The 22,414-nt window shown below is 61.4% G+C and overlaps 1 protein-coding gene across 1 annotated transcript; it reads right to left on the reverse strand.

Annotated features, from left to right (window-relative positions):
- Positions 1-1,303: 1,303 nt before the first annotated feature.
- LZTR1 (leucine zipper like post translational regulator 1) lies at positions 1,304-20,663 on the reverse strand. Its single transcript, XM_020996394.2, is given in 21 exon segments — positions 1,304-1,771; positions 3,608-3,688; positions 3,787-3,892; positions 4,457-4,606; positions 4,784-4,910; positions 5,347-5,503; positions 6,038-6,207; positions 6,596-6,758; positions 10,805-10,900; positions 11,493-11,585; positions 12,637-12,687; positions 12,689-12,748; positions 14,155-14,356; positions 14,621-14,760; positions 16,077-16,134; positions 16,785-16,868; positions 17,834-17,942; positions 18,581-18,660; positions 19,521-19,577; positions 20,159-20,221; positions 20,422-20,663. Coding segments are annotated over 21 exon segments (2,382 nt in total). The 5' UTR covers positions 20,640-20,663; the 3' UTR covers positions 1,304-1,654.
- Between the last annotated feature and the right edge of the window lie 1,751 nt (positions 20,664-22,414).

A 22,414-nucleotide genomic window follows, 5' to 3' on the forward strand; every position in this document is an offset into this window, starting at 1 on the left:
GAATTGAGCTGAGTAGAATACGTATCTCTCACACACACATACACGCACGCACAAGCACCGTGGTCATCCCTCCCACAAGCCTCCTAAGCAGATCCAGTGATCAGATTTCTTTCTTTCTCAGAACAGTCTCCCATTAAGAAAAGCACCTCTGGGCCATCACTGCCCCAGGATCCTGAACAAATCAGACACATTTGTATTTTTTTGTCACTAGCTAGTTCAGCAGCCTCAGTGACAGATGGATAAATGGGCCAATAAGAGCAGCATTTGCTAGCTCATTCTTGCTAAAACCAGATGGTATGGGTCCACATCTCCCCCATCGCGGCTAATGGTGTATTTTTTTAAATTACACACTTAATGATCATTAGCGACAATGCACCAAACAGCCGGCCAGCTCAGCCCAAATCTCGGTTCTAGAAAGGCAGAACAGAACCAGTAGCAAAGGCCCGATGAGCCGAGGAGGTGCCCTGGGTCTCACCCTGCAGGGGGGCAACTCTAACCTGAGGCCTGGCAGATTCCCACTAGGGAGAGGCAGCACCTCTCAGCTGCCACTGTCATGAAGCCAGACAGTGTGGGGTCACGAGAGGGGCCCCCCTGGGCCTGGACTCGGGCTCTAACCCGGATAACTGGCCGAGTGACCATCTCCTCTCTGGGCTGGGTTTCCGCAATGATGAAAGGGGTATTACACCTCCTAGCTTGGCCCATTTGGGAGAAGGTTTTATAAACCCCAAGTCCCCGTGAAGTGCAAGCTGCCGTCAGGAGGCAGGACAACCTCTGGAAGCCCAGAGGGCCCCCAGGGGGGACCAGCGCCTGGGAGGGAGCCCGGGGGCCGCTCCTGGCTGAGGCCTTCCCACCACCTCTCCAGGTCTCCACGGCTGTGGGGCTCTGAACCTTAAGAGGCCCACTAGGGACCGGGACCTGGAAAAGGAGCCAGAACATCATCAGTACCCGTGGCTGACTGCTCAATGGCGTCCTCACTTGGGTGCCTCGTGCCTGGGGGTGACGTGGGGCTCGTTAAGGCTGGGCCTCCCAAGGTGGAGTGCCACAACTGTGACACATGGAGGGGCAGATCGCCCATGGCTTCTCTGACCAGGCCAGGGCAGCAACAATAGTGACGTACATACCCAAGGGCTCTGGTGATGAGAAGGCCGGCCATGTGCTCCCAGCACAGGAGAGAACCCGGGCTGCTGTCTCTCTGGCCCAGCCTTCATCCCTGGCCCCGGGGAGGGCAGACGCGTGCACTACAGACCTCCCTCCCCACTAGCTGGCCCAGGCTCATTTATGGGGTGAGGGATGCCAAGGCACAAAACTGTTACAACTTTTACTTCCTCTGAATGGTCTTTCAAAGTAAAGCGCCTTTGGTCTCTTAAAACATCTACCCCCACAGCCAGGCAAAGGCTCAATTCTGACCTGAGGGGCCAGGGCCTGGGGCACAGGGGGTGGTCCCTCCAGCACAGTCACACCCAGACTGAGGGTTTCATGGGTCTAGTCCAGCCCCGCTAGGGGGTCTTCTCCGCCTGTGGGCCCCCTTGCCCTGGTCCCGCCGAGTGCCTGTCTGCTTCTGCCCAGGCCATCCTGAGCACATGGAGCCTCCCAGGGGTGCAAATGGCTGCTGCACGGCCAGCTGGGCCCCCCAAGGAGGGGGCTCCAGGGGGCATCATATGTCGGAGCCCAGCTCAGCGCACTGCTTGTCAGATATGTGAGTGGCCAGAGACTCGATGATGTCCACGAGGAGTGGCTGGCTCAGGGCTCGCAGGTTGGGCAACTTGGAAACCTTTGGGAAAAGCAAGGACAATGGGATTACAGCCTCCACGTCCCCTGGCAAGGATCTCGGGGTTGCGGCTGGGACAGCCCAGAGGGGTCCAAGAGTGGGGGGTCACATCCTCTCCTCTTCATTTCCCCACAGCAGAATGGGCTGAAAACCCCCAGAATGCCAGGGGGGGGCCAAGGCACCTCGGGAGACACCCCATGGGGGGAGGGGCCGCAGCACGGATGCATGTGCTCCCCTTCTCCCCCACCCCCACATATGCACACCCACACAGCACATGTTCACACCTAGACACACATACAGCCAGAAAGCACGTGAGACACGTGCTCATAGCCATGAAGCGTGTTCACACCCGCGCAGCATAGATGCACGCAGGCACACACACCCCCCCAGATCCTTGAAGACAGTAATGCCAGTCCTCCCTTCCACCCAAAGTCGTCATCTCTAAGCTAACTATCTGATGACATGGTTTCAACCACATGGTACAGTGAGCTGAGCGCTGGGCTTGGGAACAAGGGCCTGGGTTCAAATCCTGGCTGTCACTTCCTGTGTGCTCCAGGGCACGCCACGCCCTCTCTGGGCCTCACTTTTCTTATCTCTAAGATGAAGGGGTAGCTCCTCCCAACTTTCAGTGTGGCATGTGTCCTTCTGAACTGTCTCCCCCCCTCCCTGGGGCATCCCCAACCTTCTTTGTGACAATGACCTCTGGACACAGGTCACACCCAGTGGCCAGATCTGGTGAATATGGAGGCTCAGCTCTGGTCTGGACCATAGCTGAGGCCTCGAACCAGTCTGTCCCTTTTAGGAAAACTCCCAGCCCTCAGCCCACCAAGCAGGGCCCTCTATCACATGGGTCCTGGACCATGGGGGTAGCCAGGGCTCACGGAGCCCAGGATGTGGGAGGACATTTCCACCTGGAGCAATGTTTGGGTAAAGAGCAGCAGCACGTTTATTTGCAGGGTGCCTAGACCCTCCTGCTTAGCTAGGACTCTTCGAGAAATCCCAACTCTGGGTCCCACTGGGAGCATCACCAGGAAGCCCGCAGGCCTCAGGAGCTGGGACCCTGGGCATGGCGGCCCCTCTCTTCCTTTCTCTGGGACCCACTAAGTGGCTAAGCTCAAACAATCAAATACGATTTGCAGCTTCGTGTTTGCAGGCTTGACCCGCATGTGTGATGAGAAGTGCTTGCAAGAGGCCCAGACCAGGAAGGGGCTGTGGACCCTGGGAGCCCTGGGTGCTGGGACGCAGGCTCCTAGCATATCATCGCCCCAGCTCTGCCCATGTCAGTGGCCACGTTCGGCACCTCCCACCTCCTAGGCCTCCCCTTCCTGACCACAAGCTGATGGTCACAGCCCACGATGGCTGTCCAGAACCAGGACTGCCACCCCAGGAGGGCCCGAACTTCACCACCACGCCCATTTGCTCCCACTCTTGCTAGAGCTCGGGTCCCACTAGGAAGATGAGGTCCGTCACTTAGCACGGGCCCAGCTGCTCGGTGGGACATCAGGCCAGGCAGCAAAGACATCACTTCAAAAGGGACTTGCCCACCGCCCGGGGGGTCTGCTCATGGCCAGGCCCTCTCCGTCCCCTCGAGGCACTCCCAGCGTCCCACAACCGCTGCCCTTCTGGGCCCTTCTTCCTCCTGACCCAGCTGGCCCCGCGGCCTTCTCTGGGAGGGGAGGCCAGCGAGCAGCAGCAGGAGAGGCTGTGGGGACGAGGGCCTGTTCTGGACGGCAGGTGCGAGGCTTCCTTCCGGTCTGTGGCCTGGGCGCTGGCCCCTCAGAGCCAGGGCAGGCAGGGCGGGCAGCAAACCCCCCAAACCCCAGGAAAGAACCAACCAACCTTGGTGAACTGGTGCACAATGATGCGAAGGCAGTGCCTCTTCATGTCCAGGGCCTGGGTCTTGTCAGCGGCCTCTAGAATCTGAGAGACACAGAGGTTGAGGCTGTCAGCACTGGCTGTGAGGGGCCCCCTTCCGCTGCCCACCCCAACACGTCACCCAAAGGACCCTCGGCCGGTACCTGGAGCACGTTCTCCACCGTCACGTTCATCTCCAAATTCTGGCGGCAGTAGGCCTGCAGCCGGTTGTTGTAGAAGCCGTAGTAATAGGGGGCTGCAAAGAGATAGCTGGGGGACGGTTAAGGAAAGCTGGGCCACCCCCGAGGGACCCTCTGCACGCACCAGGCTGGCCAGAGAGCAGAGAGGGGCCACGCTTAGAGGCTGCCTGCGGGAGGACGCGTGAATGGGGATGTTTTGGCCGCAGGTAAGCAGACTAGAAGGAGGGGACACTCTGCTTGGCATTAACACAGACTGAGCCGCAGGGACAAAGGCCAGGCCCCCTGCAGAAGATCTCCGTGAGCAGGGTGTCCTCTAGGAGACAGTGGTGCACACACCCCACACTCTGGATGACAAGGGGAGAGATAGGGCCAGCGAGCGCTGTACAGAGAGGGAGGGCTGCCCGTCCAGCCCCAAGGGGCCTGGAGGCCTGGGAAAGGAGCGCGACAGCCGAAGAAGGGGGCCAAGTCCCCGAGTCCAGGCAAGGAAAGGCCCAGATCCCCTGGTTGGCCAGGGCAGAGCCAGATTAGGCCCAGACCGTGGGCTCTCAGGGCCTGCAGCCAGCCTGGGTGGCTTCCCCCCAAGCCCCTCTCCTCTCCTCTCCCAGCCCAATGTCCGCCTCGAGCTCCAGGATACAGAGAATCCTCGGGGGGCATGTTCACTTCCCCATAGTAGATGTAGCGCAGCATGGATTCAAAGGCCTGCTTGCTGGGCACCATCTCCCCAATGGAGATGTTGACTTGGCCATCTTCAGGCATGAAGGACCGGAACATGGCTTCAAAGTAACTGGAAGACAAAGGAGGCCCGGCCGCCACTCGTGAGACCGGAGCCAGCGTCCCCACCCGCGGCGGCCATCCCTCCTGCCAGGCCCGGTCTCCTCTGTCCCCTCCACATGTGCCCACTGCACCTCCCGCCTCCCGCCTTCCACCTCCCTCCTGGGCCACGTCTCCGTTCATCATGTACCTGGAACGGGCAGCCAGGATGGCCTTATGAGCTGGGCGGGGGTGACCGTCCAGGAGGAGGGTGATGTCACAGAAATCTGTCCCTGCCCCCTCCAAGCAAGCCTTCATATCCTGGATCAGCGAGGTCCCTACAAGAAGGGGATTGGCATGAGGGTGCCCACATCCACGGGGCCCTGTCAGGGTGGCCCTGAGCCTGGGCTCCCTTCTGGGTGAGGCAGAGCCCTCTCGCCAGGACAGGAGCAGCAGGGCGACTTCTCAGTTTCACAGTCCCCAGGGACAAAGAGGATTAAACAGGATCCGGGGCTGTGCGGGCCCTTCTGATCCCATTGCGGGGGCCCAGAGGGGGCGTCATCATCGGAGGCTGTGGCTCAGCCCCCAACCTAGCAGCACCCCCAAATGGAGGCTTCCTGCCCTTGTGAGCTATTGGCTGGGCAGTGGGACAGCCCTAGGCACGGGAGAAGCACCCTCTGAGCTCCAGCTTCTTCATCTGTAAAATGGGCAGCAGGGGAAGGGCGGGGCAAACACCTGGAAGGAGCTTGTGGGGGAGGGGGGGCAGGGGCCCACCTATGTCCACGGGCTGCTCCGAGTGGGCCCGGATGGGCGGCTGCTGCTTCCTCCGCACGATCTCCACGATCAGGGAGGACGAGAGATGCTCAAACTCCTTCATCATGATCACCTGGTTGAAGTGGGACTCCTTCACCACAAAGTTCAGGCAGTGCTCCTGCAGGGCAGAGACATGGGGGGAGAGATGAGAGGCGTGGGAGAGACGAGGAGAGCAGAGAGACAGAGGGAAGAGAGCGGGGGCACAGGGGAATCCCTGCCGTCCTGCCGCGGGGCCTGGCCTGGAGTCGGCCTGTCCTTCTCCTTTGGGGGTGGCCTCAACATTGCTCCCTGAGCCTGGGCCTCCGGGCCCCCCGACTGCAAGGACTCTTCCTTCCTCCCTCTCCCTTCCCCCCTCTTGTTCTCTTAAGACCACCAGGACAGACCCCCCCCCCACTGCTTCCTGAATGAGCCCCCTTCCTCTAGGCTCCTGGTGATGGTGGGACCCTCTCCCCAGGGTCGACCGGAAGCAGTCTGTCCTGCTTCATGCTGACCCTGCTTCTCTCCGTGCCATGCCTGCCCCGCTTCCCCACCACAGCCCCTCCTCCCCGCGGGTGAGCGGCCCCTCTCTCCTGCTGGGCCAAAGTCGCCTCGGCCCCACATCCTGCCAGCCAGGCCAGTGCCGGCTCCGGGAGCGGGCAGCCGTGTCGCTCGCCTTGAGCTGGTCCAGCTGCAGCTTGTTGGCATTCTCACACACAGTGAGGACGTTCTGCAGGTCCACGGAGGCCTCGATGTACTGCAGGCAGAGCTGCTCCAGCCGGCACAGCTTGAAGCTCAGCGCCAGCTTGTAGACGTCCATGATGAGCAGCAACTCATGCACGTGCCCTGGCATTCACCAACGAGTCGGCTGAGCCCAGCCCTGCTCCCCGGGCTGCCTCAGCTTCCCTAGCTGTAAAACGGGGACCCTGACCACCGTGCTACCCGGTGCCCAGCACCCCTGGGGATGCAGGGCCAGGCCACCGGAGGAGCCCGGAGTGGCCGGGCAGCGGGCGGCCCTGTGACAGCACCCCACCACCACAGGAGCTCGCAGGAGACTGGCCGCAGACCCAGCAGGGGGCAAGGCTGCCTCCCTCAGCTCCAGGCCCACAGCTGCCTAGCTGTCTGGCTCTCCTGTCTGTCCCAAGGGGTCCAGGCCTTCCAGCCCTGACACCTGCTTCCCCCGGGGCTGGGGAAGGCCACACACTGCCTGGGCTCCCCACCAGGCCCTCCCTACCTTTACGCGGATACTTGATCTTGTCCGTGTACAGGAACTGCATGAGCACCTCGAAGGGCTGGGCCTCGGCCTCGCGGATCGCCACCTCCAGCAGAGAAGGCGGCAGAGGTGGCTTCCCGCCGGCCGGCCCGGGCCCCTCCTCCTCCGGCTCCGACTTGGATTTCTAGGCCCAAAAAAATAAGGAAGCAGAAATGGCAGCCTCTGCCAACAAACACCTATAGAGCCAGATTCCTGCCGTGTGGTCACCGGCAGCCTCAGTCTGCTCCCCTATAAAATGGAGCGACCCACCCTCTCACTTTCCCAAGGCTGTTGTATGTAAAGGGCACCAGCCAGCATTTTACATGTAGGGAAACTGAGGCTCGGAGGGAAGAGGTGACCAGGTCCCGCAACTCCAAACCCCCCTGAATTCCTATTGCCTGTGTCTGTCCCACGACGGGACCAAGGAAGGAGCAGGTGCTGGGGAGAGCACAAAGGCTCAGGCTGGAAGGGAAGAGCTAGAACCGGACTGGGGAGCACCGGGTCACACCACTCTGACAGAGCTCTTCCCTGGCAGGTACAGAAAACATTCCCATTCACAAATGTGGAAACTGAGGCTTGGGAGGGCATGTGACTGGCCACTCAGCGGCCAAGGCAGGCCAGCACCCTGGTCCTCCACGCTGCAGAAAATGCCTCTCCCCACCCTATGCCCCACAGTCCCCCAGAACCGATTCACAACCAGGCTTGGACGATGCAGACCGGCTCATGCCGCCCCCTGGAGCACTGGGGCCTCAGTGGGGGTCCCTGTGAGGGCCTGAGGGGCGCGGACAAGACAACCTCTGGGGGCCCTCTAGGGCTACATCTGGGGTGCTGGGCCAGGACATGCCTCAGCAGGGCAGAATCTCAGAGACGGACAGGACGTCGGCCACTCCTGAGACTGTCCATGCCCCCACAAGCAGCCCTGTAACTACACGTCCACTCCTGGGGCAGCCGTCCACTTGGGAACAGCTTCCAGCAGCTCCCAGGTTCTCTGACCTCCCGCTTAAACTGGGCCCTTTGCAACTCTGCCCTCCAGGGCCTCCCCCAGAGCCGATGATCCCCAGCTCCCCAGGCCCTGCAGGCTGAGCACACCCCATTCCTCCAGCCTCCCATTGGCCAATCCCCGGCTCATCCTGCTCCAGATACCCTCCGGCCTGCAGAGAGCCCCAAAGACGGGCAAAGACCCTAGGCATCGGGAGGAAGATCATCCTACGAGTGAGGAGAATGCGGATGGGCCGCCAGGCCCCCACAGCCGCCTGATTTGTGTGCTCCCACGCCGGCTCACTCCCAGCTCCCTCACTGCTTCTCGCTCGCTCACTGGCTCGTGGCAGGCAGCCTCCATCGTGTACCGGTGAAGTCTTCAGCTAAGTCTGTATTTCTCCCCATTCCTTCTCATCGTGGAGTCCCCCCATTCTAGACTGCTGAGCTCTCTGGGCTCTCCACTGTCACCCCAGAGGGAGCTCTCCCCGCCCTCTAACAACGCGGCACACATCCAGTGTGGGCTTTCATCCAGGGCCCTGACGAGATCCGGCAGCACCGCGCCCCACACTGACCAGGAGCTCCTCCTTTCCCGCTGACATGAGCTTGGCCACTGAACCAGGTCACTCGCTGTCTCACTGCCGGGCCACCGGCCCTCCCTCTTTTCCACAGTAATAGCATGATATACAAGGTCAGACGCTCTGCTAAAAATCGAGGTAACCTCTACCAATGGGGTTCTCCTGATGGACCCGGACCTGAGCCGCTCATCCCGAGGGAGCCCACTGGCCTTCACCGGGAATCCAAGGCGAGCTTGCTGGCCTATGTCCACTCTTCCCTTCTCTGAAAACCTGGTCCACACCTGCCCCACTCCAGGGCCGCAGCAGCTGGGATTCCCCCAACGGCGGCTCAACAATCACACAGCATCGCCCCAGCCAGGGCCCGAGAATGGGGCTCCTCCAGACCCAAGGAGCTAGCTTGGGAAGAAGGGCCATTTCTGCTCTGTCCCTTCTGGTCCACGAAATCCTGTTCTTGGTGGAGAAGCCACACCCCTGGTGAGCAGGCCTGCCGGGCATCCTCTGTGACAGGCGTGCCACCCACTCTGCGCAGCCCCTCTGACCCTCCACAGCTTGGCTCATTCTTAGCATTACGTTCCTGACGCTGTCCTTAGGGACCACGCCGCCTCAGCTCCCTGGCCTTGCCACCATCATCCACACACATTCTGTGAATATCTGAGCTGCCGAGCACCTCCGTGCGTCTCTTCAGGCAACCTACCCTTCACTTCCACATCAGAACAGGTCTCCTGGCATTGTCAAACTCCATTCTCAACCTTCTCTCCCGAGCACTGATAATGCCAATTAAATTATCGTTAGGGCCAGTCACCTGAGCCTACCTGTGCCACTCTGCACAAAAATCTCGCCAGGAAGTGGGACCTAACAGGAGCCATCCATCTCCGGACACCAAGCCGCGGTCTCTCTTCTTCCCGCCCAGCATCGCTCACAACGCCCAGATGACAATAGCTCTTCTCTGGACGACCACCAGTCTTCACTCAAACCCTCCCCCTACCAGCCCCCCCATCTTCTGACGGGAAATGACCTTTAAAGCCAACACATCCCCACCCCTTTAGTTCACAAGGTGACTGATCCCGTGCAGACGCCCCAAGGCCCCTGGCACCCATGCATCAGCAGCGCCGGGCCCGCGCTCCGGCCCATCCTCCGGACATCTGCAGATGGGCGCCTACACTTTATCACTGGCTGCCTCTGTGGAGTCTGTCTCCCCAGCTGAAAACTCTACAGGAAGGCGTGATGGGCTCGCCCTACTGACGGCCTCCTCCCTCCTTCCTGTTCAGGTTCAAGGCCTCTCACACGGGATCACGGCGCACCCGTCTCAAAGCTGGACAGGACCTTAGAAACTGAGGCCCAAATAAGGGAAGGCCTGGCGACGTGGGTGCCCGAATGCAAAGAAGCGCCGTGTGCTTGCCGCCCGGCTGCGCCAAGCGTGCGCTCCACTCCTGGCCAGAGGGACCCGTCACACCTGTGCTCAAGGCTGTGGCCTGTCCTCGGGGAGCATCGCCGCCGTGACCCAAGCGCCTGCCCTTGCTGGGGGCGGACATGAAAGTGTGCCGTGACCCAGACGGGCGTCTTCAGAATCACAACCCCTGGCAATGCTCTAGGTTCCTGCCTGCCATCCGCCACACGACAGAAAAGAATGTGACGGAACGCTTCTTCCCATGTCAGTCAGCAGAGGGGACGACAGCAGGAGGCCAGCCGTCACGTCCGCCACGTCCCGGATACGCAGCCCCAGCAGACCGCGGACCCTGGATCTCAGAAGAGTGCCCGTGGCCTCGGGCAGAGACCAAGCCCGGCTAGTGCCCTGGACTCACATTTTCAGAGGACAGCATCGCTGCCGGTGTTCGCTGGTCCTTCCCGTTCACCTACTCCACAGCATTCTATTTTACACACAGACACACAGACACAGAGATGCGCGCGCACACACACACACACACATACACACGCGCACACATACACACACACACACACACACACACACACACACTCCTCCTCCTCCTCCTCCTCCTCACACCGGTCACACCCACCAGGCCTCACAAAGCTTCTCTCTTTGTTTTCACACTAAATCCCTCCGTCCTAGTTTATAAAGTCCCTTCCTTCACACTAACGAGCCAGCAGGAGAAGCGGCATCCTGTTGGCCAGCCCTGTTAGGACGGAAATCGGCCTGCATTGTGGACCCCGGCTAGAGGCGTGTGGTGGAGACAGAAGCCACCCCAGCTATCCAGACAGGCTGAAAGGGGACTAGCAGGGTCCTTGTCATGCCTGCTAGCAGCTCCCTTAGAGACCTGGGAGAAGCCTCAGAACAGGGCATGTCAGAGCTAGGGGACGGGACCGTGGAGAAGGGACCGGTAAGTGATATGCCCTTCAGTCTTTAACTGCATCGGCCATCCTCTGATTTCACCCCTCTGAGGCAGATGTCCCCACGCCCATTTTACGGATGAAGACGCTCCAGGCCCATAAGAGTCTGAAGCAGGATTCCCACTCGGGTCTTTGTGCCCCAAGCTCAGAGATTCATCCCCTCTGTCCTTGCTGCCTCTAAGAAAGTGGCCGTGGGGCCGATGCTGCCGGGGATTTCAGAGGGGTGGAGATCAGCACTCCTGAGCAGCCCACTGCCCTCTGGAGGAGGCCTGGGATGGAAGCTGCCCCTCACCTGTCGCACTCGCTCCCGGGCCTGCATTATCTTCTTCCGAAGCCACTTGCAGCGTGCCGTGACGATTGCAATGTGTCCTCGGACCCGCTCCTCCTTCTGTCAGTGCAAAGAAAGCAGCCGCGTCAGGCTCCACAGGCGCCTCCAGCAGGCACCCTGTGCCTCAGGGCTGGCGCAGGCACTGTCCTGGGGACATGAGGTCAGTGGAGTTATCAGGCCTGGCGAGGCGCAGGGCCGAGGGCGACGGACCTGCAGTCAGTGAGCCGGGGGGTGACTGGCTCTGCCCACTACTACTGCCTGGGTCCCCTTGGGCAGGTCACGTGACACCCTGCACCTCAATGTCCTAACCCACAACATGAGGGCGATGGCCCTCGGGTCATCTGGCTCGGCTCCAGCCCGAAGCATGACCCCCACGCCCCTCGGCCTGACCCGACACCCTGCACCTCAATGTCCTAACCCACAACATGAGGGGGACGGCCCTCGGGTCATCTGGCTCGACTCCAGCCCAAAACATGACCCCCACTCCCCTCGGCCTGACGGTAACGCTGACCACGGCCACGTCTGACTTCCCACGCCTCTGGAGCACCGTCAGAGTGCCTACGCACTTCTCTCCCAGACCCTGTATGGCCGTGAAAGGTGCTCTGGCCCCAGGGGGAGGGGGAGGGCGAGGCCAGCAGCCCCTCACACCCACCTCTCCCAGAATGAACTCCACGTCACTGAACTGGCGGCTCTCCCACAGACGGCCGTAATCTTCGTGTAACGTACACTTTGGATAACAGGAAAACTGAAAGATAAGCGCCCCGTTGGGTGGTCCTCCTGGGCCTCCCGCCACGCCCTCCCAGATTGGAGCCTGGGGAACCCAAACGGGTCTCACGAGGTCTCCTCTCTGTGTCCAGCTCGCCAGCCTCCCCGGACACAGCGGCCCCACGATCACAGCACCAGAGCAGGAAGGCACCCTCTCACTGGACCCTTCCCACATACAGGAACACACCCCTCTTCCAGGCCTGACTAGATCCTCACCAGGGATGGGGAGCTCACTACCTTCCCAAGTCACCTCCTCTATCTCTGGGTAGTTCCAAATTTTAGAAAAGTTTTTTTTTTCCTATCAATTGAACCGCCCCCCCCCCCGCCCTTTCCTACCCCTTGCCCTGCAAAGCCCTGAGGAGTAAAGCTGACCCCTCCCACACAGGACAGCCCTTCAGAAATGTCCCCCTGGACTGGCATCCCTGGCTCCTGCTTCTCAGCATTCTGCCTAAAATGTGCTGCCCAAATGAAGTGACCCCCCAATCTTGGGCAGGGCTCAGGCCCGAGGTGACCCCCTCACCCATGAGGCCCACAGGAAGGCTGGCCCTCCACCCCGCCCACCAGGTGCTCCACACTCAGTCCCTACTCTTGGCTCTCCCTCCTCGTCCACTATCAGCGGCAGATCTGGGCCTCCCTCTCGGACCCTGATGTACCTGGGTGGAGGACAGAGCCCTCCTGGCGGGCAGGCCCTCAGAGGGACTGTCCTCTCCACCCCAAGTCCAGCCACCTGGCTCTTCAACTCGGCCCACGTCCCACCGTCCTGTCTCCAAGGGGGGCACCGGGAACGCTGCCCAGTGCTGCGCTGGGTCTCAGCCCCCCAGGGGGTCCTGACAGACCTCTCCTCTGCTGGTCCAGGGGCCTCAGGCCACACAGACGGGGCAAGCTCGGCTTCTTCTGCCACGTGTGACTACCGCCCCATGGGCCCCACAGCAGGGCCCAGCCCACCCCTGAACGCAGGTCCAGGCTGGTGTGCACCTGTGCAGATGCCCAGGTCAGAGGCCCGCCTGGGCCCTGCCCCTACTCCCAGCTACCTGAAATCTGTACATTTCACCGCTCCGAATGTTGTTGTCCACCGTCCCACCCAAATATGTACATGGCGTCCAGAATGACGGCGGCCGCGTGGAACAGCCTCCCACTGGGCAGCTAGGAGACAGGAGGAGAAAAGAGAGCCGGGGTGAGAAGGGCGAGGGAGGCTGAGCTGGGGCGCACCTGCCGCGCCCCACGAGCAGGGCTGAAGGCGAGGAGGTCTGGGCCGAGCGGGCAGGCCGACGAGGGAGGAAGAGGCCGAGGCCAAAGGCAGAGGCAGAGCCGTGGGGCCTGTCACTGATGAGGATCCGTCCTCAGGGGCTGCCCATTCAAGCCTCTCTGCCCTGAGCCAGGCTCTGTGGCCCTGGCGGCCTTCGAGGTTCAGGCCGGATGCCACCTTCTGTGAGAACCCTTCCCCAGCCCTCCGCTGGGGCCTCCCCTCCCTCTGCGGATCACATCCCGTTCATCACCAGCAGCTCATCAGGACATGGTCATTTCCCCACCAGACTGGGAGCTCCCTGAGGGCAGGGACAGGGTCTTTGGCCTTTCTTTGTATCGCCAGCCCTCAAAACAGTGCCTGGCACACAGCAAGTCAGTGCTGGCTGACTGAATGACTGACATCAGACCCTGGGCTGAGGCTCCAAGCCTTTCTGGTCAGTAGGAGCTGCCAAAGCTTTGGGGTTTCTACTTCGTGAGCCCAGCGTCCCCTCTCCCCAAGGGCACGAGGGAAGAAGGTCTTCGGAAGTAGAACGGAGAAGTAGCGGACAAAGGGGCCCTGCCCGGTGCGGATGGCTGGGCCTGACAGCCTCATCAGGGCCGGGGGGCAGGCGAGGGGCATGAGGGCGGGTACCCAGAGGAGCAGGCTGAGGGCGGGGGTGAGGCTGGAGGCCCCATGAGGCCGGGCAGGGGAGCAGCAATGGCAGAGGGGTAAAGGGCTTGGGAGACCAAGGGCCTCGTGTCTGTCCAAAGACGGTTTTAAATTCTGACACCCACCCAAAAACATGAGCATTTCCAAATACCCTCAGTGCTGCCGTCCAGCCGAGGGCCTGGTGCTTGACACCAGCTCTATTACTTATGACACACAAGACCTTGGGCGAGTCCCTGCCCCAGCCTGGGCCTCAGTTTCCTCCCCTGTCAAATGAGGGGCTGGGAGTTTAGCCATAAGGATTTGGGGACCCTAAAGGGTCATTCCCTCCGCCTTCAAAGCCCTTCCATCTCTAGATCCTGCGGCTGAAAAAGGGAGGCAGTACTATGCTCCGCTCCACATCGCCTGTCTACACTGCCCGGCTGCAGGCTTGCTTCCACCTTGACCCCACTCTCCTGGAAGCCTTCCCTCGAACCCCACGACCCCAGGAAGACGCCCCCTTTACCCACAGGGCACACATGGCTCCCAACAGAACCACCAGGAGACGTAAGCGGATAATTCCTAAAGAAGTCAGACGCCCCCAGGGTGGACAGCGTCAGGGAGGCCATGGGCTCTCGCCCCTGCCGCAGCCCCCTGCTGCCGCGCACAACACCATTACCTCGCTGTCGGGACTCGGCTGGATGACTTCCCAGGTCTGGAAGTCCACGTCGTAGCAGTGGAGCTCGTTGGGGAGGGTGTTGTCAGCCGCACCCCCAAACACATACAGGTGCCGGTCAAAGGCGACCATGGTGTGCCCGTACCTTCGCTGCGGAGGGGGCGGCGAGCCCCGAAGCAAGTGCTCCGTGGGGATCCGAGTCCAGCTAGGAGATGGGGAGGAGATGTCTATCCCCACGCAATGCCGAGCTCACAGACCCTCCCGGGGTTCCAGGCCCCTCGGAACTGCTAAGTCAGCGACATCGGCAAGCCAAGAGGCGGCTGAGTCCCGCCTCTGGCTCCAGCCTGCGTCCTGGGCGCTGCGCCTGACCCCCAGGCCTGGCGAACAGAGAACAGCCAGCCAAGGAGCCCCAATGGGTTTCTGGGAGCTCGGAGGCCTGCGGAGCAGGGAAGCCCCCAGCCACACTTACACTTTGTCTCTGAACTCAAACTGGAAGAGGTTATTGGTGATCTTGGCTCCACTCTGCCCCGAAAACACAAACATCTTGTCCCTGCACACAGCCACGGGGAAGTTACAGCAGGAAGGCGGGATCTCGCCACTCTGCTCGATCTGGGGACACGAGAGGGGCACAAAGCGGGTCACCAACCGGCACCGGGGCCGGGCAGGAAGACGCCACCGGCCTGCTCCAGAGCTTCCTAACTCCATGGCGCCGGGGGTGCCTTTGAAGCTTAAGCGGCGAGACCTGGACTGTGGACACCCAGGCCCCCCACACGGATGACCGGCGCAGTGGCCCCAGCACCATCCTGCCTCTTTACATTCCTGTCCCTGCTCTGCTCAGGGATCTCATCACCCCACCTGCCTCCTCTGGCCCCTGGCTGGTGCTGGGACCCCTCCCAGGAGCCCGGCCCTGGAGGCAGGAAGACCTGAGTTCAAATCTGGCCTCAGACACTTTGTAGCTGTGTCACTCTGAGCGAGTCACTTGACCGCTATTTGACTTGGTTTCCTCAACTGTAAGACCTTGGGGATAACAATAACAGTACGTGGGGGCAGCTAGGTGGCGCACTGGATACAGCACCGGCCCTGGAGTCAGGAGGACCTGAGTTCAAATCCAGCCTCAGACCAAACACTTGACACTTACTAGCTGTGTGACCCTGGGCAAGTCACTCAACCCCAACTGCCTTTAAAAAAAAATAAACAAATAGCAGTACTGCTCACAGGGCCGCTGTGAAGGCCAGATGAGAAGATTCCCAGTGCCTGACACGGTTACTAACATGTGACAATTACTACACAAACCCCAACTACCAGCGTTACCAGCAGGAATGATACCCATGCCAGCGTCCCCGTCGCCTCTGGGACGCTCTACAAACACCCGGTTATCTGCCGACGTCCTTCACGGTCTGGCCCCAGCCTCCCTTTCCATGCTGCCACCTCTGGCCTTCTCCCTCTTCTGCCCTCTATCTCCCATCTCCACACCTCTGCACCAGCCGGCCCCCATGCCAGGCACGCCATTCCCACTCCCTTCTACCTCAGAGAATCCGTCTTCTCCATCGAGACCCGCTCAAACCCCCGCTCTCCCTAGAGCCTTTTCCAATTCCCCCGGGTGACTTGCGGCCGCCCCCACCCCCAGTGACCCCGCACAACTGCTTCACTCTCAGCTGCATTTCTCCTCTTCAGCCTTCCTACGGGCCCAGGGTCACACGTACAAGGTGGGAATAGCTAGTTACACTTTTCTTCCTGTGTCTCATGACAACCCCATTTTACAAATGAGACAGCTGAGAGCACAGGTGACTTGGTCAAGGCCACAGAGCCCTTCCTGTTTGAGACAGGATCTGCACCCAGGGCTTCTCTCCCCTCCACCCAAGCCTGACCAGAAGGGTTCTCCACGGAATGGCCACACGGCCTCAGGCCAAGGCCAGGCCTCTCACCTCCTCCCAGCAGGTCAGTTCTCGGTCCTGAAGGCCGACAGTCCACATGTCATTGAGCCTGGATCGGAAGGGAGGGAAAGGGGTTCAGGCAGTTACACTCTCAGGCAGCCCCGGCTTGGCTCTGGCTGCCATCTTCACAGGGACCCCCCAGGGGCCCGAACCAGGCCAGGGAAGGAGCCGGCCCAGGTGGGAGCAGAGATGGTGGCAAGAGCTGGGGCACCCACCACCCAGCCTGGAGGCCGGCCGGGCCTGCCATCCCTGCCAGGACCCAGAGCGCAGCACAGCAGGCTGCTCCCCTGAGCCCCCAGGCGGGCCCAGACCATGGGAGGGCCCCTCGCCCCCCCAGGGTGTACAAGGGAGAGAAGCCCAAGGGGACAGAACGGCTGTCTTCAGGCCTCTGAAGGGCTGACACAGGTCACACAAAGGCGGCTTCCAGAGAACCGAGCTGACCCAGAACAGAACGGGACACGTGGGGAGGTGATGAGCTTCCCGTCCCAGACGAAGCCCAGACACCCTCTCCAAACAGTGGCCGAGGGGATTCCTGCTCAGGCTCAGACTCAACCAGCCCCCCGGGGCAGGAGAGCTCCCTGGGGGCCAAGTGGGGCCTCTGACAAATGCCACAGAAACACCACAGCCTCGTAGGACCGAGGGCAATCTGAGGGCACGGCCACGGCTGCTCTGCCACTCGGCAGTCCCACTCTCACGTACCGGGCATTGCCGTCATAACCCGCAAAGATCCACAGCTTGTCGCTGTACGCAGTCGCTCCGTGCGCTGACCTCGCCACCGGTAACCTGGGGGGGCCGAGGGACATGTGAGGGCAGGTCACTGGCCTCCCAGGGACAGCGCCTCCTCATTCCTCACGCTGTGTCGTCACAGGCCCTGGAGGCCTCCAAGGGTCTGCCCACATCCAAACCCCTGACCCAGGCGGACAGAGCGCCGGGCCTGGAGTCAGGAAGACCTGACTTCAAAACCTGCCTGAGATACTTCCTGTGTGACCCAAGGCAAGTCACATGCCTGTGTGCCTCAGTTTCCTCAACTGTAAAAGGGACCTAACAGTCCCTGAAGGGTACACGTGCCACGACGCAGGTTACTGAACACCTCAAAGCTATGCATTGTCACTCAATCGTTCCATTCACATCCGACCCTCCGCGACCCCACCTGGGGTTTTCTTGGCAAAGATCCTGGAGGGCTTGGCCTTTTCCTTCTCCAGCTCATTTTTCAGATGAGGAAACTGAGGCAAACAGGGTGTGACTTGCCCATGGTCACCCAGCTAGGAAGTGTCTGATTTGAACTCAGGTCCTCCTGACTACAGGCCCGGCGCCCTATCCACTGGGCCACCCAGCCGTCCCCAAAAGCGCTATGTAGATGCCGGCCCCACGCCCTGGACCGGACACAGCCACCCTGGGCACCCCAGCTGACCGCCGTCTCCGTCCTCCCTCCCACCACGTCCCCTGCCCCTCCCACAGGCCCCTCTGGCTCTGCTCTGGTTTCCTGACGTTCCCTTCCCGGAGCCCAGTGGAGGAGGGGCTTCGGGTCCAGCTCTGGCTCGCTGGGAGGCCCTCTGCGAGGCACTCGGCCCATTCCCCAGCCTCAGCTTCCTCTCCTCTCACACGGGGCTGGGTGCGTGGGGAGCCAGGGCCGCGTCCCCCGAGGGTCCCACTTGTCCCCCCCCTCCAGACAAACCGCCCAGGGGCAGGGGGCTCGTGTGAAGCCGGCCCCAGGGCCCCGCCCTGCCCAGGCCCCCAGCCACACTCACCGCCCCTCAATCTTCCACTCTGCCCACTGCCCAGTGGCAAACTTGTATTCAAATAGGTCATTCTTGTTCTTCAAATTGGAATTCGAGTAAATGTCGCCAGTATAGCCACCTGTGAAGACAAGCTCTATGAGCCTCCAGATGGAGGCCAAGGGGGAGCCCTGCTCCTGCAGACTGAGGCCCAGCTTCCAATCCCACTGGGGAGCTCTGGGCCACCTGCATCCCCTGGAAGGCCTCTGATGCCCCTTCTGCATCTCAATCTGTGATCCAGACAGAACTGACAGCCTTGGTAGTGAGTGAGCCCCTTATCACTGGAAGTATCCAAGGTGAGCGTAGCGGGGCACAGACTTTAGGGAAGAGCTGGTCTCACCCCAGGAGGTCCGCTCTCCCCCAGGATCACACAGCCCCTGCAGCCCCAGGTTCAGGAGGGGCCCCTCTTGACGGATGAAGAACAAACATGCTTGAGGCCGAGCCCCCGGCCCCAGGAGCCCCTGAGATGGGCTGATAAGCACAACACCCCTCCCAGGCCTGACCTGGAAGCCGGGCCCTCACTGGGGCCAAGGGCGCACCCCGGGGGCTTTGGGCAAAGGCCTACAACTGGAAGACAGAACCCAGAACAAGGCCCAACGCCCTTTCGCTCACTGCGCCTCAGTCTCCTGATGCATAAAGTGGGTCAACAATCCTGGCACAGTCCCTCCCATCATGTCAGGTCAGGTGGGCCCCTGAAGCACAGCCCCACTTGGCCCTCACCAAACACAAACATGCTGCTCCCATAGACAACGGCTGAGTGGTGATAGCGGGGGGCTGGCGGTGTCCCCGTGGTGAAGGCCCTAGAGAGAGGGGGGGCAAACGCCATCAATGCCAAACACGTGGCGGGCACACCGGGGTTTCTAGATGCACCAGCAGAGAGAACGAAATTCTGCAGTAACATGTTTGAAATTGAGCCCAGGATGAATTGGGGCCAGGGGCCTGGGGGCCAATGGGAAGGCAGTGTCTTGCCGCAAAAGCCCACATGTGGACGACCCCAAGGAGCCTCAGCAGGGGACCAGAGAGTGACAGAGGTCCAGGAGCAGGGGACAGGGACAAGAGCAGGGCTGAGGGTCTCAGAGGCTGGAGGGTGGGAAAGCGGCCGGCCCCAGCGCCAGCTCTGACCCTGGGGGAGGCGTGCCCAGACGGCAGCATCCGGCCTGGGCCCAGCCCTGGGATCTAGAACTGCCTAATGGACGTCTCCACGTCAGCACCCCAGCCTGAGAGGCCTTTCCTCCTCCCCCTCTACAATCCTAGCCAGCCTCAGTGCCACCCCCTCCCACCTGCCCTGGGCCCACCCACCTCCCCCTTCCCTGAACTCCCACAGGACAAGTCTGGTCTAGCCTGCTCTGTGCCATTGGGGGCCAGGCCAGGGGCCAGGATGGGGCTGGGGGCCAGGCCGGGGCTGGGAGCCCGAGCTGGCAGCCCAGGGACCAGGGAGGGGCTGGGGGCCAGGGGGCCAGGGGCCAGGATGAGGCTGGGGGCCAGGATGGGGCTTGAGGCCAGGATGAGGCTGGGGGTCTGGGCCACGGGCCCAGGGGCCAGGCCGGGGCTGGGAGCCCAAGTCAGAATGGGGCTGCTTTACCGCTCCCCACCCCCACAGCAGGTTAGGGCAGGCTAGCGCAAGCAGGGGGCAGCCGGGACGGCGGCAGCCAGAGCCCACCTGCACCAGGAGCAGTCCTTGACGTCAAAGCGCAGAAGGTCATTCAGCATCGTCTTTCTGAAAAGAACACGGCCAAGGTGAGAAGGGAGACTGACCTCAGAGAGGCCACGTGGTAGTCCACAGAGACCAGGCGTTGCTCCTGCTCCTCAGGGCCCTGAATGGGGAGCCAGGTTTAGATCCCGGCTCAGCTGCTTTCTCCCCAAGTCAGTCTGGGCAGATGGCTGCCCTGCCTCAGTTTCCTCACCTGTAAAATGAGGCGGACTGGGCGTCCCCCAAGGTCCAGACCTGCCCTCCCACCATGAGAAAGAAGGGGCCGAGGCCACAGGTCTGCCAGCCGCCCTCCCCGGCCCTGGCCAGCTCTCTTCCAACTCTCTCGGACTCAGTTTCCTTCTCTGTCCGGGGAGGCCTTTGGGGGCTGGCCATTCCAGATCTAAAAGCACTTTAGTACACCTGGCATCTCTTCTGCCTGGGATGGGCAGCACATTATTACAAATGAGGAAACTGAGTCAGGATAAAGTAAAGGGTCTCCTATAAGAAGGGCCCCTGAAAATGACAGGGGGAGTGGGGGCGGGGAGAGGGAAGGGAGTAGAGGAAGAAACCCCCGACGTCCATCTCCCAGCCCCCCCTCGCTCACCTACCCGTTGTCGCCTCCAAACACGTAGATGGCATCTTTGTAGGCCACCACCGTGTGCTTGCTGCGCCTGCCAGAGGAGGAGGGCGGGGTCAGGGCAAGGGCCAGGGAGGACCCCTGCTGGGAGACCCCCCCCCAGCTGTGGCTCGGCCAAGCCCTCCCACCGCCCCGCCCCTCCTCCAAAACTCTGGCCTAGCCCCGCCCCTCCACGATCACGCCCCTCTCCCCTCCAGAGCCTCCGCTGGCCCCGCCCCCTGCGCAAGCACGCACCGTGCGCCCACGAACTCGTCGCAGGGCGGGAGGCGGCGCCATCGGTGCACAGTCTCGAAGGGTCCAAAGTTCAGGGTCAGGTACTCCACGCTGTCCGAGCAGCTGTGGTCGAAGTCCACGCTCGGGGCCACCTTGGGTCGCGCAGCTGCAGCAGGTCCCGCAACAGAGGCCGAGCCCGAGCCGGAGCCCGAGCAGCCTCCGCCCGGAGCCGCCGCCATGCCCTCTCCGCCCCCCTCGGAGCCCCGCCCGCGCCTCCCAGTGGCCCCCGCGTCAGGACTACGGCTCCCAGCAACCCCTTCCCACGTAACCGATACCGGCTCCTGCAGAGGATACGCGCAACGACTGCTGGGAAATGTAGTCCGGTCTGGGGCGCGAGGACCGCCGGGAGGTGGAGCCTGAGCAGGTGTGGCCCGCTCCACGGCGGCGTGACTTCATTCCGGAAATGTAGTCTTCCTGCGCCTGCCGGTGCCTGCTGGGAGTTGTAGTCAATTCGTGGGTTTTCTGTGAGTGGCATTTAGTGCTTGCTACCAAGAGCCCCGTGGCTGCAGGGAGGTGGAACCTGACGGGAGCGCGGAGCACGCCGGGAAGCGTGGCTGGAAGCTAACACCGAGTAGTTCTTCCCACTGCCCCTACTAGGGCGTCAAGAAGCATTCAGTTTTCATCCTGTCTGCCTTGCATACATTGACTTCACTTTCTTGTAATCCTTACCTTCAAGGCCCTACTCTGGCCACCTCCTCTGGGAAGCCTTCCTTGATTCCGCCCACTTATTAATGCCTTCTTACATCCAATTACTTTGTGTTTACTTGTTGGTTTGCGTGTCATATTCAATTGGAATGTTGAGGGTGGAGTAAAGTTCCATCCATCCATCCATCCATCCATCCATCCATCCATCTGTTCATCCATTGTTTATTTAAAACTACTGTGCCAGACACACAAACCCACATGCCTTCCTTCTGCCTTAAGGGGGGGAGGGGCGGGGTCATGGTGGAGGTAGAAACCACCTCCCCCCACCCCAGGGTCACTCGGCCAGTCTCCTCAATCCTGGTGCAGGGCTCACTGGACCACCCTGCCTCCCTTGGGCTGAAGGAAGAACCCAGGCAGACGAGGGGGAGGGGAGCCTCATGAGCTGACCTGCTGACCCCTAGATGGGAGGGGGCTCCGGGAGACCCCTTCATCCAGTCCCAGACGAACCTTCAGCCTGTGACTGGCGAGAAGCAAGCAGACTCACACCCAGGCCCCCTGCTCCAAGTGCCTCCTTGTACCGAGGCCGTTGAGGCCCAGAGCTGGGACAGACTTGCCCCAGGCTGTCCAGCCCAGACCTGACTCCCAGTCCTGTGCAGCACTGCCTTCATTAAGTGCCTGCTGTGTGCTGGGCACCGACCTAGGCTCCGGGGACATGTACAAACCAGCTCTTCCACTGGAGGAGGCCTCAGTGCCATCCTAAAGACCGCCAGTGGTGGGGAGCTCACTAGCTTTCCCTGCTTTACAATGACCATGGCCAGGAGCGGGCCGAACATGGCCTTTCAGAGCTCCCTGGTTTGGTCCTGGGGGCCAGACAATCCCCCTTTCACGGGCCAGTCCTTCCAGTATTTGTAAATGCGCCTCATGGGGATGCAGAACCCCCTGAATTTACAGGGAAGGCTGTCAGAGGCTCCACGCAGGCGGTAGCTCGCTGGATTGGGGTCAAGATGCAGGCCTGAGGCTCATCTCAGACGCTGGCTGTGCCCCTGGCTATGTTATTCTCTCCCTATGGTCTCAGCTTTCTCATCTGTAAAATGGGAGGATAACAGCACGAGATAATGGGTGTAAAGCAGAGGTAAGCCGTGGGTGTGGGTTCCTGGGAAAGCTCTGAGGCAAGGGTGGGGCTGGGTAGGAGGAGGCCCTGCCAAGGGATGGTGAGCAGAGGGCACACTCACAGGTGGCCGGGTCCTCAGGCTTGCTCCTGGCCTCATAGGACAAAGCTCAGTGACCACTCATCATCCCCCTCCCACCC

Source organism: Phascolarctos cinereus, unplaced genomic scaffold, assembly GCF_003287225.1.
Source record: "Phascolarctos cinereus isolate Bilbo 61053 unplaced genomic scaffold, phaCin_HiC Scaffold_4;HRSCAF=312, whole genome shotgun sequence".
Classification (NCBI taxonomy): Eukaryota; Metazoa; Chordata; class Mammalia; order Diprotodontia; family Phascolarctidae; genus Phascolarctos; species Phascolarctos cinereus.